This window comes from Balaenoptera ricei, chromosome 20 (assembly GCF_028023285.1).
Source record: "Balaenoptera ricei isolate mBalRic1 chromosome 20, mBalRic1.hap2, whole genome shotgun sequence".
In the NCBI taxonomy this organism is placed as follows: Eukaryota; Metazoa; Chordata; class Mammalia; order Artiodactyla; family Balaenopteridae; genus Balaenoptera; species Balaenoptera ricei.
Window position 1 is genome coordinate 42,772,517 of NC_082658.1, and position 15,916 is coordinate 42,788,432.

Below are 15,916 nucleotides of genomic sequence, written 5' to 3' on the forward strand. Positions count from 1 at the left end.
AGTGGTGCTATGGAAACTGGACAGCTACATGTAAAAGAATGAAATTAGAACATTTTTTCACACCATGTACAAAAATAAACTCAAAATGGATTAAAGACCTAAATGTAAGACTGGAAACCATAAAACTACTAGAAGAGAACATAAAACTACTAGAAGAGAACAAAGGCAGAACACTCTTTGACATAAATCACAATATTTTTTTTGGATCTGTCTCCTAAGGCAAAGGAAACAAAAGCAAAAATAAACAAATGGGACCTGATTAAACTTAAAAGTCTTTGCACAGCAAAGGAAACCATCAACAGAATGAAAAGACAACCCACTGAATGGGAGAAAATATTTGCAAATGATATGACTCATAAAGAGCTAATATCCAAAATATATAAACAGCCCATACAATTCAACAACAACAATGAAAAAACAAAAAACCCAATTTAAAAATGGGCAGAAAGCCTGAAGAGAACTTTTTCCAAAGAAGGCATCAGATAGTCAACAGGAACGTAAAAAATTGCTCAACATTTTTAATCAACAGGAATGCAAGTCAAAACCACAATGAGTTATCAGTTCACACTGGTCAGAACGGCTATCTTCAAAAACACTGCAAATAACAAATGTTGGCAAGGATGTGGAGAAAAAGAAACCCTTGTATACTGTTGGTGGGAATGTAAATTGATGCAGTCACTGTGGAAAATAGTATGGAGTTTCCTCAAAAACAAAATTAGAACTACCATATGATCCAACAATTCCACTCTTGAGTGTATATCAGGAAAAAGAGAAAATACTAATTCGAAAAGATACATGCACCCCAATGTTCATAGCAGCATTATTTACAATTGCCAAGGTATGGAAGCAACCTAAGTGTCCATCAATAGATGAAGGGATAAGAAGATGTGGTTTTATATATACAATGGAATATTACTCAGCCATTTAAAAAGAATGAAATGTTGCCACTTGCAACAACATGGATGAACTTGGAGGGCATTACGCTTAGTGAAAGAAGTCAGAGAGAGAAAGACAAATACTGTATGTTATCACTTATATGTGGAATCTAAAAAATAAAACAAACTAGTGAATATTACAGAAAGGAAACAGACTCACAGATACAGAGAACTAACTAGTGGTTACCAGTGGGGAGAGGGAACAGAAGAGGGGCAAGAAGGAGTAGAGAATTAAGAGGTACAAACTACTATATGTAAAGTAAATAAGCTACAAGGTATATACAGCACAGGGAATACAACCAATATTTTATACTAACTATAGATGGAGTGTAATCTATAAAAATTTTGTATCACTATGTTGTACACCTGAAACTAATATAATATTGTAAATATACCTCAGTTTTAAAAAAATGTGCCACATGGGAGGAGGGTAGAAGAGTCTGAGCTGTGGTCTGGCCATTAACCCCACCCCCAGGGTGACCACCCACAGTCAGGAGGGAACTCACAAACCAGGAGCTTCTCCCTGAGGAGCAAAGGGTCTGTAACCCATCAACTTTTCAGGCACCCCAACTTTTAAGACCTGCAACTGAGAGGTGATCCCCCCCCAAAGATCGGGCTTTGAAAACCAATGGGACTCGTGTCCACAAGATCCAAAGAGCTGTAGCAAACTGAGAAACCCGCCTTAAGGGACTCATGCTGCAGACTCACTCGCCCCAGGGCCCAGCGCAGAAGCAGCGATTTGAAAAGCACCAGACTTGATGCCAAAAAGACGCATTTGCTAAACTTAAAGCACTGGCCTGAGGGGCCGGCTATTGGGATAATCTCCAGGATGGAGGTATGGTAGAACCATTTTTGCTCTCTCTCTGTGCTCTACTAAAGCCAGCAGTTACTGTTTTTTCTTTTTTTTTCTTCTCAGCATAAGGCATCTTTACCCTCCCACCAGTGGACACCATCTTTGTGCTCACCCCCTGCCACACTCCACAGCACTGGTATCTCCTGGAGAAGGGCTTTTACACATTCCTGGTGACCATGTTTTTCCGTCTGGTGTCCAGGCTTCGTGGCTGCTGCCAGGCGATGCCCTGTGAACCCCTGACTCTAGTGGCCACAGGGGTTTGCAGTCCTGGGTCCCTCAAGACTGTAACAATCATGGAAAACAGGCTACCAGCCTCAGGGCACAGCACAAATAACAGGTTGAAACACACCCCAGCTCTCTGTAAAAGAGGCCTGTTTGCTTGTCCTTGTGCCTCAGCTTGAGAGCCAGGCTTCAGGTCTGTCACACATCTAGAGGCTACATATTCCTGAGAGTTAAAAATGAAAGGCGATTTTGGGACTTGTTTGGTGGTCCAGTGGTTAAAGACTCTGCACTTCCAATGCAGGGGGCATGGGTTTGATCCCTGGTCAGGGAACTAAGATCCTGCATGCCGCCCCACACAGCCGGAAAAAAAAAAAAATTCCAGCCTGTTTTTGTAAATAAAGTTTTAGGGGAACACAGCCATGCCCATTCCATGATATACGGTCTGCGGCTGCTTTCCCACTACTGTGGCAGAGTTGAATAATTGCCACTGAGTCTGTGTGCCTGCAAAGCCCAAAACATTTACTACCTGACCCTTTATGGAAAAGTTTTCTGAGTCCTGGCCTGGATTATGTTTCAAGTGCAAGAAAGTTAGATTAAGTCAGAGACTCTGTTGTAAAATTCAAGAGGGAGAAATTCCACATGCTTATGAGAAATGCAAATGTATATTAATTTTTTGTTAAGCCCTACTTACTTTGTTTTGTTTTAAACTCTTTATTTTTTAGTATCACAAAGTGGAATTTTGATAGTCAGGGTTTTTGAGGAGTAATGACACAGTTTCTAGCAAATTTTTAAATGTACGCATTCTTCAATCTATCTTATTTTGAGGAATCTATTTTGAGAAACACTATCTAAAGACATAAAGGTATAGGCATACAGATGTTCTTTGCAGCCCTGTTTGCGAAAGCAATGAAAGAGAAACAAATTCATCAAAAACGGAATAGCTTAAAGCATCATAGTATAGCCACATAATAAATGTGAAACCACTGAAAATGATGAAGTAGATATAAATGTACTGAGATGAAAACGTATCCATGACATTAATTTAAAGCTATGTATATAAAATATACCTTTCATATGTGTATCTGTAAATATACAAATATCTATGTTATAACATAATTGTTTCAGAACTACATGTAATAATGCTTGCTCTGGTAAAAAGCTCTATATATTTACAGAAACATAAGAAGGACATGTGATGTGATACCTCTCAACCTGTTAAATGTGATTTCCTCTGGGAAACACAATTTTTAAGAAATGGAGAGCTCCACTTTTCATTTGCCACTCTTTGTCCTTTGATTTTCATACATATGAGTATGTGAAATTTTTCATTTAAAAGACAAGATTTTTTAAGTTGGGGTCTTCCTCCAAAAACTTGCCCCTTCTTAGCTCTCCTTGTCCTCATCTCATCCTCCCACAGCCCACCCCCAGCTATATGTGGTATTCCAGATATCTGAATCCCTTGCTCAAGATCTAGATCCACCGTTGAAGGGATGAGCCTTTGAGACGTCAATGTGGCTCAGAAAACTTTGGAATGTTGGTTAATGTCATGCTGTCCATTGTATCAAGAGATCAAGGTAACAAACATATCCTGTCTAGCTCCAAGGGGTACATTTTGACTCAGGATTCCCTCTTTTTCTCTGTCTCTGTCTCTCTCTCTCCACACACACAGACTCACACACACACACACGCACATACCTGCACACAGAGCTTCTCCCATGCAACATTTTATAATCCCTTCCCATTCTGAGATATTCTCCCTTCTGCCCAACAACATAGCAAACCACCCATGACAAGTGCTATTAGGAGTGATCACAGGGGGAAAGGAACCTCTGCTCTTGGTGAAGCCACGGAGTCTCCTCCTTGCTTCTGTGGACGCTGGACATATGACGACTTACACAATTGGCCTATGAGCATTGAAATGTTTCCCAGTAGATCTAGGGTTTAGTCCACATCTCGACAGCATGAATATTGCATGAATACCTCATATGTAGGATGAGTACTAAACTGACATTCATCTTACAGTAATAAGGGGGGAAGGAAAAGAAAAAGCAAAATACTCTCATAGACTGCAAGTTCACATTGGTCAGGAATTCCCTGGCGGTCCAGTGGTTAGGACTTGGTTCTTTCACTGCTGAGGGCACAGGTTCAATCCCTGGTGGGGGAACTAAGATCCCGCAATCTGTGTGCGCGGCAAAAAAAAAAAAGTTCACATTGGTCAGACCTCTTTCATTGGTTATCCTTTTGTTTGAGAGTAAGTGGCAGAGACAGTGCTCCCTAAATAGTCCATATGTTTCCCTACATTGCAGCTGGGTTGGTTGACTAATTCTGGTCAAAAGACTGCTAGCAGAAGTGATGTGTGTCACTTCTGGGCCAGAACAGTTAAAAGCAGTACGCCTTTCCTGTCTCCTTCTTTCTCATTCCAGAATCTATAGCTACAGGATGGAAGCAGCCTAGATTCCTGAGTCACCAGGCAAGCTGCTCTGGGATCCGTACAACTCAAAGTACAGTTCATGGACCAGCGGCATTGGCATCACCTGAAAGCCCAATAGAAAAGCAGAGCTGAGCCATACCCCAGACGCATAGAATTAGAGCCTCTTGGGTGGAGCCCAGGAATCTGTGCTTAGACAGGCCCTCCAGGTGATTCTGGAGCACACGAAATTCTGAGAACCAATGATCCAACCTACATCACATCTTGTGCAAGTGAGAAACTTTTATTTTGTTAATGTACTGGGGGCTTGTTCATTACAGAGCTATAGCCTGTCCTATCCTGACTCTTACAGAAAACAAACATAAAATGCTGAACTTTTCTCCCACTATTGGTTCCACCTTAACAACATTTTGGGCAGATCCCATAACTTTCTGGCCACATTCAGTAATTAAAATTCTTTCAGTTTAAAACTTCAATCTCCCATTTGATCTCATCTCCACTTCTCCCCAGCTCCACACCTCCCACTGGTGCAAATTGGGCTCAGAGGAGTTGGAGTGAGACGAGGCTTTAGTTTGGTCCTGGATCCCTTCCCCTCCTCTCTTTTAAAGGCCTAATTCTTCTGGTATGGTGGGGAGGGGGGTGGTCTATGTGGGGTGATGCTGGAGTAAAGAGAAAACTTAACAGATGTAGTCCCTTCTCCCTTCTGTTTGTTTTCTCTGCTTCTCTTTTTAATACCAATAAGTCACTGATGCTCTTTTGGGCAACACATGCATTTCTTTGCACAGAAGGGGTTTCTGTGGGTCCTCCCTTTGCATAGTTCCCTGATGTTGACATCCCACTCTTGCCCGCATCCTTCATCTCTCCCTCAGTCCACACCACTGGCAGCACACCTGGGCCTTCGCTAGCCTCAGCATGTTGAGAAAAGTCTCCCACTTGGAGCACACCTGGCCCTGCGTTGGGTGTAAGAGTTTACAGGTGACGTGCAGACTGGACTTCAGCATCCTTTGCCCACACAGCCAGGGACCTTTGTGGACATCAACCCTGACCTCCTGCCGTTAGAGACCTTTCAAGACTTAGACCTCCTATTGGTAGGATGACCATTCTGAGAGTCAAAGAGGATACTATCAGTAATTATGCTGGCACAACCAGCATAAACGGGGTCTTCCCCAGAAAAGGTGGGATATATGATTCCCGAATCTGTGTTGTGTCGTTCAGAAGAAGGCTCAAGCTCCAGAACCTTCCACAGTGTCGCTTGACCAAGAGGAAACTCACTCCTTTCTCTGCCCTGCCTCTTAACTCATTTTCTTCTCTCCCACTCAGTCTGGCTCAGGAAGTCAACAAGCACGTTCTATATCTATAGGAAAAAAGAGAGTGGACCGCCTAGTGGGTTCCATCTGTGTGAAGAGAGGTCATTACTTCTCCTCTTGAAACCCAATGAAGGGGTCTTGAGGGGTGGGGGAACTCATAAAATCTGGAAGTGCCTGCAAGCAAAATGACTCACTTTACAGTTGAGGTTCTAGGATGAAGCTCTCAAATGGAAGGGAGATCAGAAATTCAGAAAGAGGGATTCCCTGGTGGCGCAGTGGTTAAGAATCCGCCTGCCAATGCAGGGGACACAGGTTCGAGCCCTGGTCCGGGAAGATCTCACATGCCGCAGAGCAACTAAGCCCCTGCGCCACAACTACTGAGCCTGCGCTCTAGAGCCCGCGAGCCACAACTACTGAGCCCATGTGCCACAACTACTGAAGCCTGCGCACCTAGAGCCTGTGCTCCACAACAAGAGAAGCCACCGCAATGAGAAGCCCACACACCGCAATGAAGAGTAGCCCCCGCTCACCACAACTAGAGAAAGCCCGCGTGCAGCAATGAAGACCCAACACAGCCAGTAAATAAATAAATAAATAAAATCTATTTTTTAAAAAAGGAATTCAGAAAGAAACATGGTTTATGGTGATACTTTAAGGACCACTGGATCAAGCTTTGCCTGAAGGTAGTCAATCAATACTTCTTGAAGCTTCAGTTATGTGAACTAACAAGTTTCCTTTATCGGTTAAGTCAGATTGAGCCAGCTTTTCTGATACAGTAACTCAAAACATTCCTAAGTGACACAGACTGCAGTGCTGCAGGCAGCAGACCCCAAAAGTGGAATTGGCTGAGGGCAGGAGCTGAATGCAAAATCAGTAAGGATACCTCTAGCCAGCACAACAGCTGGTCACCCCCATGGCCTCTTATATATTCTCACCAAGGTCATCTGCCTACCAAGGTTGCATCCAAAAGGAAAATTCAGGATGTTGAAGACTGATTACTTCTTGCATACATCAGCAAAGCCCACTAAGAAAGAGATTAGCTCACTTTGAAACTGGCTTCTCCGATAGCAGAGAAGGAGAAAATATAGTTTGCTTAAGAGAAACCCTTTCTGCTTGCTGCCTGCAAATCAAGCTGATTGAGAATCAGTCATCTGGAAAAGCAGAATTCTCTCCTCCAAGCTAATGTTAGTATAAGAAGAAACGGGAAGATGAGAGAATAGAAAGGACAAAAAAGTGGGGTCCATAAACAGCCTGATTCACCCCGTTCTCAGACCCCTCCTTTAAATATTTATCTTGTGGACAAAATGAACCATCATGTTCTCTGTGAAGACGCAGGCAACTGGGCTGCAGTTGGAGGCATCAACTGCGTCAACATAATTGGAGCTAATTAAGGAAACCTCCGCGCCTGTGGCATCGTTTCATCAGCAGAGGGCCGTGGGGAGACAGCAGCCAGTGACATGGGGGAGAGGGCTGTGACGGTAAAGGGGACGCCCAGAGTTCCCAGTACTGTGCTATGAGAGAGGAGTCCCAAAACCCGTTCTAAAAGTAACAGTAGCTGACGGATTTTCTGCTAATTAACCATCAGTGGAATTGACCAAAAACATATCAGAACCTTGAAAAATGGGAAAGGAGCTGTATTGCCTCTGAAACCCTAAGACCAGCCAAAAATAGACTAGGACTACACCCCAACATCGGTTCTCAAACTACCTGTGCATTAACATTTTTAAATGACTGCTGCCCAGGTCCCACCTAAATCTCATTAAATCCATAACTTTGGAGGTGCGCTCCTGGCAATGGAGTTTTTTAAAAGCTCCTGCAAGTAATTCTATGTGAATTCAAGGTTGAAAGGCACTGCTCTGCCCTCAAGCCAATCCTATAGTACCCATCTCCAACAGGAACCAGGCAGCCTTTATGATACGTATGCACCCCAAGTAGGGTTACCAGATGAAATACAGGATTCCCAGTTAAAATTGCATTTCAGATACACGACAAATACTTTTTGTATAAGTATGTCCCATCTATTGCATGGGACATCCTTATAGTGAAGAATGCTTCATCCTGTATTTATATTTAACTCTGGCCACTCTGGGCCCCAAGCCTCAGCTCAGGTGTGGCTATGGAGAACATTCCCCGAGAAAGCAAAGTGCAGAACAACAGAGAAGGTGGCCAAGGCTCTCAGTCAACTGGCGGGTAGGGTATCCTTGAGAGACTGCAGGCAGGGGTGGCTAGACTGTCACTAATGTGAGCACTTAGCACAGCACTAATGTAAACACTTAGCACAGCACTAATGTAAGCACTTAGCAAAGAACCCAACACTTGGTAAGCCCTCAACAAGTGTTAGTCATCATTCTGAGGAAATCATTTATGAAAAGGGACTTGTGTGCACACATTCGCATCACCATGGTATTCATTTAACTAGGAAATTTTCCTAGACCATATCAATTGTGATTTGGTTACAAAATAATATGTCAGTTTCAACTTTCCAGGAAAATATCTCCAGGGAGATGTCTGGTGTCCCTCTACTAGTACTTTTATCCCTTTCTCATGGTTTTCTGCCCATTTTCATATTTCCCTACTTCTTCCCCCAGTATTCCTCTCAACCTGTGATTCTGGTTAGTTGGGAAAACAAAATCAAGAGAGTCAGCACAAGGAAAATGCTGGTTTACCTTTTATATAAGAGCCTTCGATATTTTGAATCATGGTGCTGGGCAAAACCACTCAATCAGCATGTGTTGTTTGTTATGCATGATACCATTTCTGCCAAGAGAGCGCTAATCGCACTGATTGATCCACATATTGAGAGTGAGGAGAACTGAAGAGGAAGGAGGAGGGATGGATGGTGAAGAGGATGACATGCGGTGTCAGAGCAAATATTCGTTACATCACCCACTTCAACGGTGGAAATAAAAGACAAAAGTTAAATAAGATACATTAAAGTTAAGGAGGGCCCCAGAGTGTGGCTGGGGGCGGGGATGTGACCCACAGAAGAGGTGCCTTTTGGAGTCCCAGGGTTACTGCCCTGCTCCCCCGTCTGCCATAGATGTAACACCTTCCCTGCAGCTCCCAGGCCACTCAGGCTCTCAGCTCCAGGTCGGTGATGTATTCCTGGACCCAGTCCTCATTGGGGTCGGCACAGACCTCCTGGCCTCTTTTGGTTTGGAAGCTGTGGAGAGGAGTGGAAGGATTACACACTGAGGAATCCAGCAGGGGAATCCTGGGCCCACTGTGACCCCTCCCTCCTTCTCTGCCCCAGACATCTCAGAGCCTATCCACATGCTTTATATCATGTCCTTAACCTTGGGGTTTACAGACCATCCCTGTGTCTCATATGGGGGTCCCCTGGGAAAGCCAACTTCCTGCTGTCACTCCTCCCTCTGCCTGGGGGCAGACCCTCCAGGACTCTCTGCAGGCCCCAGAGCAGGTTCGAAAACACGGCAGTGGCCTCTCCTGGTGTCCTGAGCTCTGAGGAGGTGCCTCAGGCCAGACCCCCAGTCTGCTTCCCCAGGGTGGGCAAGGAGACTGGCCCTTACATGACACCGGGCTTTCAGCACTGGTGGCTGGTCTCATAATAGTCGTCCACGAATTTACGCGGGATCTGACAGGAGATGTAGGAGAAGCAGCAGGCGGTCGGGGTGTTGGCACCAACTGTGAGAAACAGGACAGATTGATCCTGAGTCCTTGTTCAGAGGAAAAGGTGAACCAGCTGTACCTGGAGGGTCAGGCGGACCTGAAGGAGACAGTGCTGCTGGAGGGGAGGATGATGGGCGGGGGGATGCAGGAGGAAGTTGGCGTTTCCTCTTTCCTTTGACATTTTTATTTCTGTGTCTCTCTTTCGGGGTTTCTAATGCTCTGTCTGTCTTGGTTTGGAGTCTCTATGCCTCTCTATGGAGAATTTAGTTTTCTGAACAAACTAGTTCTTTTTCTATCTCTCACTGGGGAGTCTCAACTGGATTCTTAAGGAGAGTGAAGGCCACACCACTGGGAGCCAACTGGACACAGGTTCCACCTCTTGTCAGAATCCCATCTGGGTCTCATTGTCCCAGGAATCCATAAAATGGGACTCCCTCCCACTCTCTCCCAGAGCCGGAGATTAGAATTGCTAAAACCCCTTGAGAAGGGAAACTCTGCTCAGGAAACAGTGTCTGAAATCTCTCTGAAGTCGTCTACTTAGAGGGCTCAGGCACAAGATTTTGGCACTGTGGTCCAAGCCGTGGCCAGAGAGTGGGGAGAGGGGGCGGCAGGGGACAGGGCAAAAGAAAGGGAGGACAGACTCACGGGGGGCTGCGGCGAGGAGCAGGACAGCCAGGGTGGCCCCGGGGACCTCCATAATGCTTGACAGCTGAGTGAAAGCCCAAGTGGTGGCCAAGTAGAGTTGGGACTTGGCGACTCGAGGCTGCAGCCTCCTTCTGGGGTCTAAGCCATGTCCCCTCTTTATAGGCAGCCTTGGGGCATTCGAAAATGGAAACTTGGGGAGACCAAGGGGGAAATTTTTTATCACTGTGTTGCGATCATGCAGCGAATTGCAGAAGCCAGGAAAGCTTCGGGTCGCCACAAAGGCTCAGGCTATTTGCAAGAATGGTTGTGTTGCTTACTTGATGGGGAAATGGCTTCCACAGTGAGAGGAGGTGAGAGGCTGGTGTGACCCTGTGACCAGGTTAGGTGGTGCCTTCTCATGAGAGCAGATCTGTAGACCAAGCATCTCTCCCACAGGGCTGGACCTTCTGGTACTCACCCAGGCTGACAGCACAGCTGTGATGTAGATGATAATGCCACAGAGTCTTAAGAAGCACACCCCAAGCTAAAACCATAGCCTGGATGGAGACAGCAGAACTGGAGAAGCCTCAGCTACAGAAGGGGCCAGATTGAGGCCGGCCTTTCAGACTTTGGCTCATTCCTCAAACATTCTACCTTAAACTTTTGACTGCTGAGGCATCCATTTCAAAGACGTCTATCTCGAATAATCACATTGCCCAGTACACAACTAGATAAAGGGCCAGGTTGCCCTACCCATGAAGTTCCCCTTTTAGAAAGTTCTGGGTGACCTAGATAACTGACCACTTGAGTGACCCCACTTTTCCCTTCCCTGCTGTAATTTCCTCTCTTATCTTTTAAATTCACCAATAAAGAGTGAACCCATGAAACCCTGGGCACCCCACCCTCGCCCCAATAAAGGCAGAACCCCAGGTCCGAGCTCTCTTATTCTCTACTGGCAACCTCGCTGTGTGGCCCCAGCAGTGCCGTGTACCTTCCAGGACCTGTGAGTAACAAACCTTGTCTTTTCAAAGTCCCCTGATGGCTGTTGCTGAGGTGTGTCTTGCAGTCATAATAAGAACCACAGTGGCTGGTCCAGCCTCAACTTTGGCTCTGGTCAGGGAAATGTCTGTGGGGCTCCCACAAGGAGTACAGCCCAGGTGAGATCCTGCAGGACATTCTGAACTGTAACATCACCATCAACAGGCTGAGACTGACACAGAACAGCTGGTCCCTGGCTTAGCCTTAAAATGTTGTTACCCTTTGAACAGCAAAACTCTCTGCCAGGGATCTATCCTATGGATATAAACACAAAGATGACGTCGTAGGCATAATGGTGTTTGTCACAGCTTATTTATAACAATTAAAAGATGAGCTACAATTAAATACATGATGGTGTATTCACCTCTTGCAATAATAAGTCGCCCTTAGAAACTGTGAAAGTAAAGAAATTTTAAAAGGAAGTCCTTGTTATTTAAAAATCCTAGAACATTTCCTGTTTCCTTATTGTAAAGTCAAGCTGGCGTTTCCAGGGTTTGCCTGGCAGCTCAATAATGTCATCAAGGACTCCCTTCTTAAACATGTCCCCTTCCCCCATTATTTCATTGGCTTTTCTTCTTTGGGCTTGTCACCTCATGGTGATGAAATGGCGGCTGCTGCTCAGGTATCACATCTTCACAAAAAGTCTCAACCACAGGCGTAGGAGGGAGTCTCACAGGAGTAGAGAAAAGGCAATGTTACTAGTGTTTTTAATTCAAATTGGGTTTTTTTTTCATAATTTGTAATGTTAACTGTAGATGACCCTCAAAAGTGGTAAAAGCTAATTTTAACTAGATATAAAATACAGAAAAGAAAAAAAACTTGTTTCATTTCTGAAAGCTGGGTAGGAATGGCAAGTGCAAGTAAGGATGTGGGAGGTTTTTGTCCACATTCTTCCTGTCTTTTTGTGGCATAAATGTATTCTGAGGCATAATCTGAGTAAAATTACATTCCTTAAAGGTAGGAAAAATTCTATTACCCAAACCTAACCACTATTAATTTGGTTTATTTCTTTCAAGTGCATTTTCCCCTAGGCTTATGATAGTTCCATTTACTTACTTGCTTTTTTTACCTCTTTTTACTATGTGTCTGTGAGGAGAAGGGACATTACTGTAGTCATGATGTGGATGCAATTTTGTATTTTTCTTATTTATACCTAACATTACAAGACTTTTCCAAATCATTCCAGTATTTTTAAGAGCTGCCTAATTTACTCAACCATCAGCCTAGTGCATTTATATTATCATGTACTATTGTAGCACATTTGGGCTGGTTCCAATTTTTAATTGCTATAAATAAACTGCACCAAACATCTATATGCATAAAACTTTCTCCATAAATGAAGTTTTTTTCCATAGGATATTTTCCTAGCTGTAGACTTTCTGAGTCAAAAAATAAGAACAATTAAGGCTCCTGATCTATAGAGGCACCCTATATCTAATGCATGTTCATTTCTATACCCTATTGTTAAACCCAGTGATGACACATCGTAGGGACTTGTGAATGTTTGATGATTGAAACAGTGATTAAAAAGCTGATCTCATCTGTGTTGTCTTGCCTGTAGCCCAGGCTTCCCCCATTTCATTCTGTCCATCTGGGACTGGATCAAACATGGCTTAGGCTACTTTAGACTCTGTGGCATCATTAGATATGTCACGGTCAAAACACCTGTGAAGAACATTAGAAATGTCTGCTCTGAGGAAGGAAAAAGGGAATGGTATGGGCCATAAAGAACTGTTCTTGGTAGAAAGAACCAGCTAAGCTTGGTCCCCCAGTTACAACAACTCCTGTCTTCCCCCGTTTTTGGTGAATCACTTCCTTAGAAGCACTCTGAGCAACATGATGTCATGGTCCTTTCCACCCAGGGTGCGGTTTTCATTGTGACTTGTGTGCTCACGATGCTGTGGCATTACCCATAGATGTCACCTTGTATGATCAGAAGAGCTGTAGCAAAGCATCAGATCTGCTCTGTGGGTGGAACCATTAATCTCTAGATCTTTCCATGTACTTATAGCTCTAACCCTAACATCATCTCACCTCCTGTCACTGTCCAAAACATTTCCAGCCAATCAGCCCCAACAAGTGAGCAACTGAGCTCTTCTTGGATGCCCTGAACCTCCGTGTGACCCCAGGGACCCCGACATGTGCAACTCGTAACATGACACCATCCGACAACTTCCGATCTGGTCATCCCCAGCCTCTAGCTTCTCATGCTTCAGAGTTGCCTATAAAGGGACAAGGATACAGGATGGACTCCAGAAGGATGGAGGCAGCAGCAAGTGTCCAGTCCTATCTTGGCTTTGCCCTCTGCCTGCCCATCACTGATGAGTTCCCCATGGCTGCCTTTGTTCACCATCTCCTCACCAGGGCCCTCAGCTCACAAGTCTTGTCTGTATTGCAAGACTCTCTGCACCCTCATCCTTTCTCCCTTTTAGAATTGTTTCCCAATGCCCTGGATGGATGTCTAAACCATATTACTTAAGCCCTATGGTTGAGATTCCCTACATGAAAGCAAAGAATTCACAGTTTTCAAAATATTCTGAACTATTTCCCAAGAAGTTTTAGCTCTCCTAGCCTCTGGATCTAAAAGGCAGACGAGCACTAGGACCCATTTTTAGTGGGGAAAATTGAGGTCTAATGCAGTCATTAACAAGATGCAAATGCCAGGTCCAGCTGGTTCCTAGGATGAGCCAAATGACATATTCCCTCAGCTCTCCCAAGGAGCTCCACGCTTTGGGTGATGTACAGAAGGTGACATCTTGCTGGGAAATGTCTCTATGCACCAGATGAAGTTCCCCCGAAAGAGACGGAACAAGCGCTCACTGTTCCTATAGCTATATTCCCTGAAGAGGGAGCCAGAGACTGAGAACAAGACAGGCAGAGATTCAAAACAAAAATTCAAGGTAGGGACTTCCCTGGTGGCGCAGTGGTTAAGAATCCACCTGCCAATGCAGGGGACACAGGTTCGATCCCTGGTCTGGGAAGATCCCACATGCCGTGGAGCAACTAAGCCCGTGCACCACAACTACTGAGCCTGTGCTCTGGAGCCTGCGAGCCACAACTACTGAAGACTGCACGCCTAGAGCCCGTGCTCTGCAACAAGAGAAGCCACCACAGTGAGAAGCCCACGCACAGCAACGAAGAGTAGCCCCTGCTCGCCGCAACTAGAGAAAGCTCGCACGCAGCAACGAAGACCCAACGCAGCCAAAAATAAATAAATAAATTAATTTTTTAAAATTCAAGGTAAAGAAGAAATGCTTAGTTTCCTCGGTTCGTTTGTGCCCTACTCTGCAGCCCTGAGCTCTGACATCTCCACCAACTTCTAGGTGGCCCCCTCCCAGGGTGGAAAAAATTGATTTGGCTTTTCTCGGGCTCTTGATTGCCACTTCTTCACTGTTAGGGCAGACACCTCAGTGCCTGCTGCTTCTCTTATTTCTCTCCAGATCTGTCACAAATTTGTTCATGGTCATGGTGACACACACAGCCAGTTTTCCTACCCTGGTATAATATCGGTATCACTCCTCCTTCCTAGAGACAGGCAGGGCTTGTGGAGGAGAGCCAACCCATGGGACATGGGGTGAGGAGCCGACAGGCATATTTCTTTCTGGTTTTTTCTTCCTCTTCTCAGGATTTTTTTTGCATCTTACTTGTTAATATTTAATATTAAAAATTAAGTCTTTTCATGTCATTCTATTTGTTTAAGAGGCTGGCACTAGACTCTTAAACATTCGCCATTATGTCTATCAGTGGGTTTACTTTATCATTCCAGCACTGTAGAATATGTAGTTTGGTGTCAATTACTTAATCATAGATAAGCTGCACCAAATAACACTGTCCTTAAAATTTTCCCTGTTTTGTGAGTTCATTTCCATAGGATAGATTCTGAAAAAATAGAATTTCTGGCTCAAATAATATGGACATTTTTAAGGCTGGACCCTTATCCAGCATTAAATCCAGACTTCATTGTAGGTATGCAGTGAGTATTTGACAAATAGACCATTACTGGAAAGCTAATCCTTATTTCCACCATTCTTGTACCTCCAGCCTTTCCAATTCTGTTCTTTCCATCTAGGGTGCACTTAAGCTCGGCTTATCCTTCTTGAGACTCAGTGGCATTTTTACACGTCACATTTATACACTTAGGACAATTGTGGGAGCCCATCAGAGCATCCTGCTCTGTGGAAGAAGGCTGTGATCACTCACTACAGAGAGGTATCTGTCACGTGGAAAGGAAACAGCTAAGAATGATCCCCAGGCGATGCCAACTCCTGGTCTCCCATCTGGAGAAACAACTTCCTCATAAGCACCCAAGCAAATTGGCAGTTGAACCATTGCTATGTGCACCCGAAACCTCTCTAGTAACCACAGGCAACGCTGGGTTATACAACTCACACGACACCACTACACTTAAAATTCCTCGCTTAGGCACCTCCGATTTTTATGTTCCCGCAGCCCAGGACCACCTATTAAAAGGAGCAAAGATAGCTCACATCCCAGAAGGAGGCCAGCAGTAGGGAGTTCCCAAGCCCCATCTCAGCTCTGCCCACGCTCTTCTGCCTGCCTGTCCCACATCATGAAGGTCCTCGTGGCTACCATCTTTGTCCTTCTCTGCACCATGGCCCTCTGCTCCTATGTACAAGGTGAGTCTGTTACCTGCTCTCCTTTAATCATTGCTACCCACACTCTGGTCTGAAGTCTGGCCCAAGTGCTGTGGCCTAAGAACCCCCATGTGAAATTAAAGAACCTCAAATGGGGTTTCAAAAATGACATGGTTGTTTTCTTCAAGAAGGTTTGAAAGCTTCTATTGATTTGGGCTTCAGGATGGAGTTAGGAGAGGTTTTATCCTACTTTTTAGATGAGAATATTGAAGTCTAATACATTT

The 15,916-nt window shown here is 44.7% G+C and overlaps 1 protein-coding gene across 1 annotated transcript; it reads right to left on the bottom strand.

Moving 5' to 3' along the window:
* Positions 1 to 8,817: 8,817 nt before the first annotated feature.
* LOC132354550 (C-C motif chemokine 3-like) lies at positions 8,818 to 15,705 on the bottom strand. Its single transcript, XM_059906423.1, is given in 4 exon segments — positions 8,818 to 8,908; positions 9,276 to 9,390; positions 13,151 to 13,259; positions 15,688 to 15,705. Coding segments are annotated over 4 exon segments (333 nt in total).
* Positions 15,706 to 15,916: the final 211 nt, after the last annotated feature.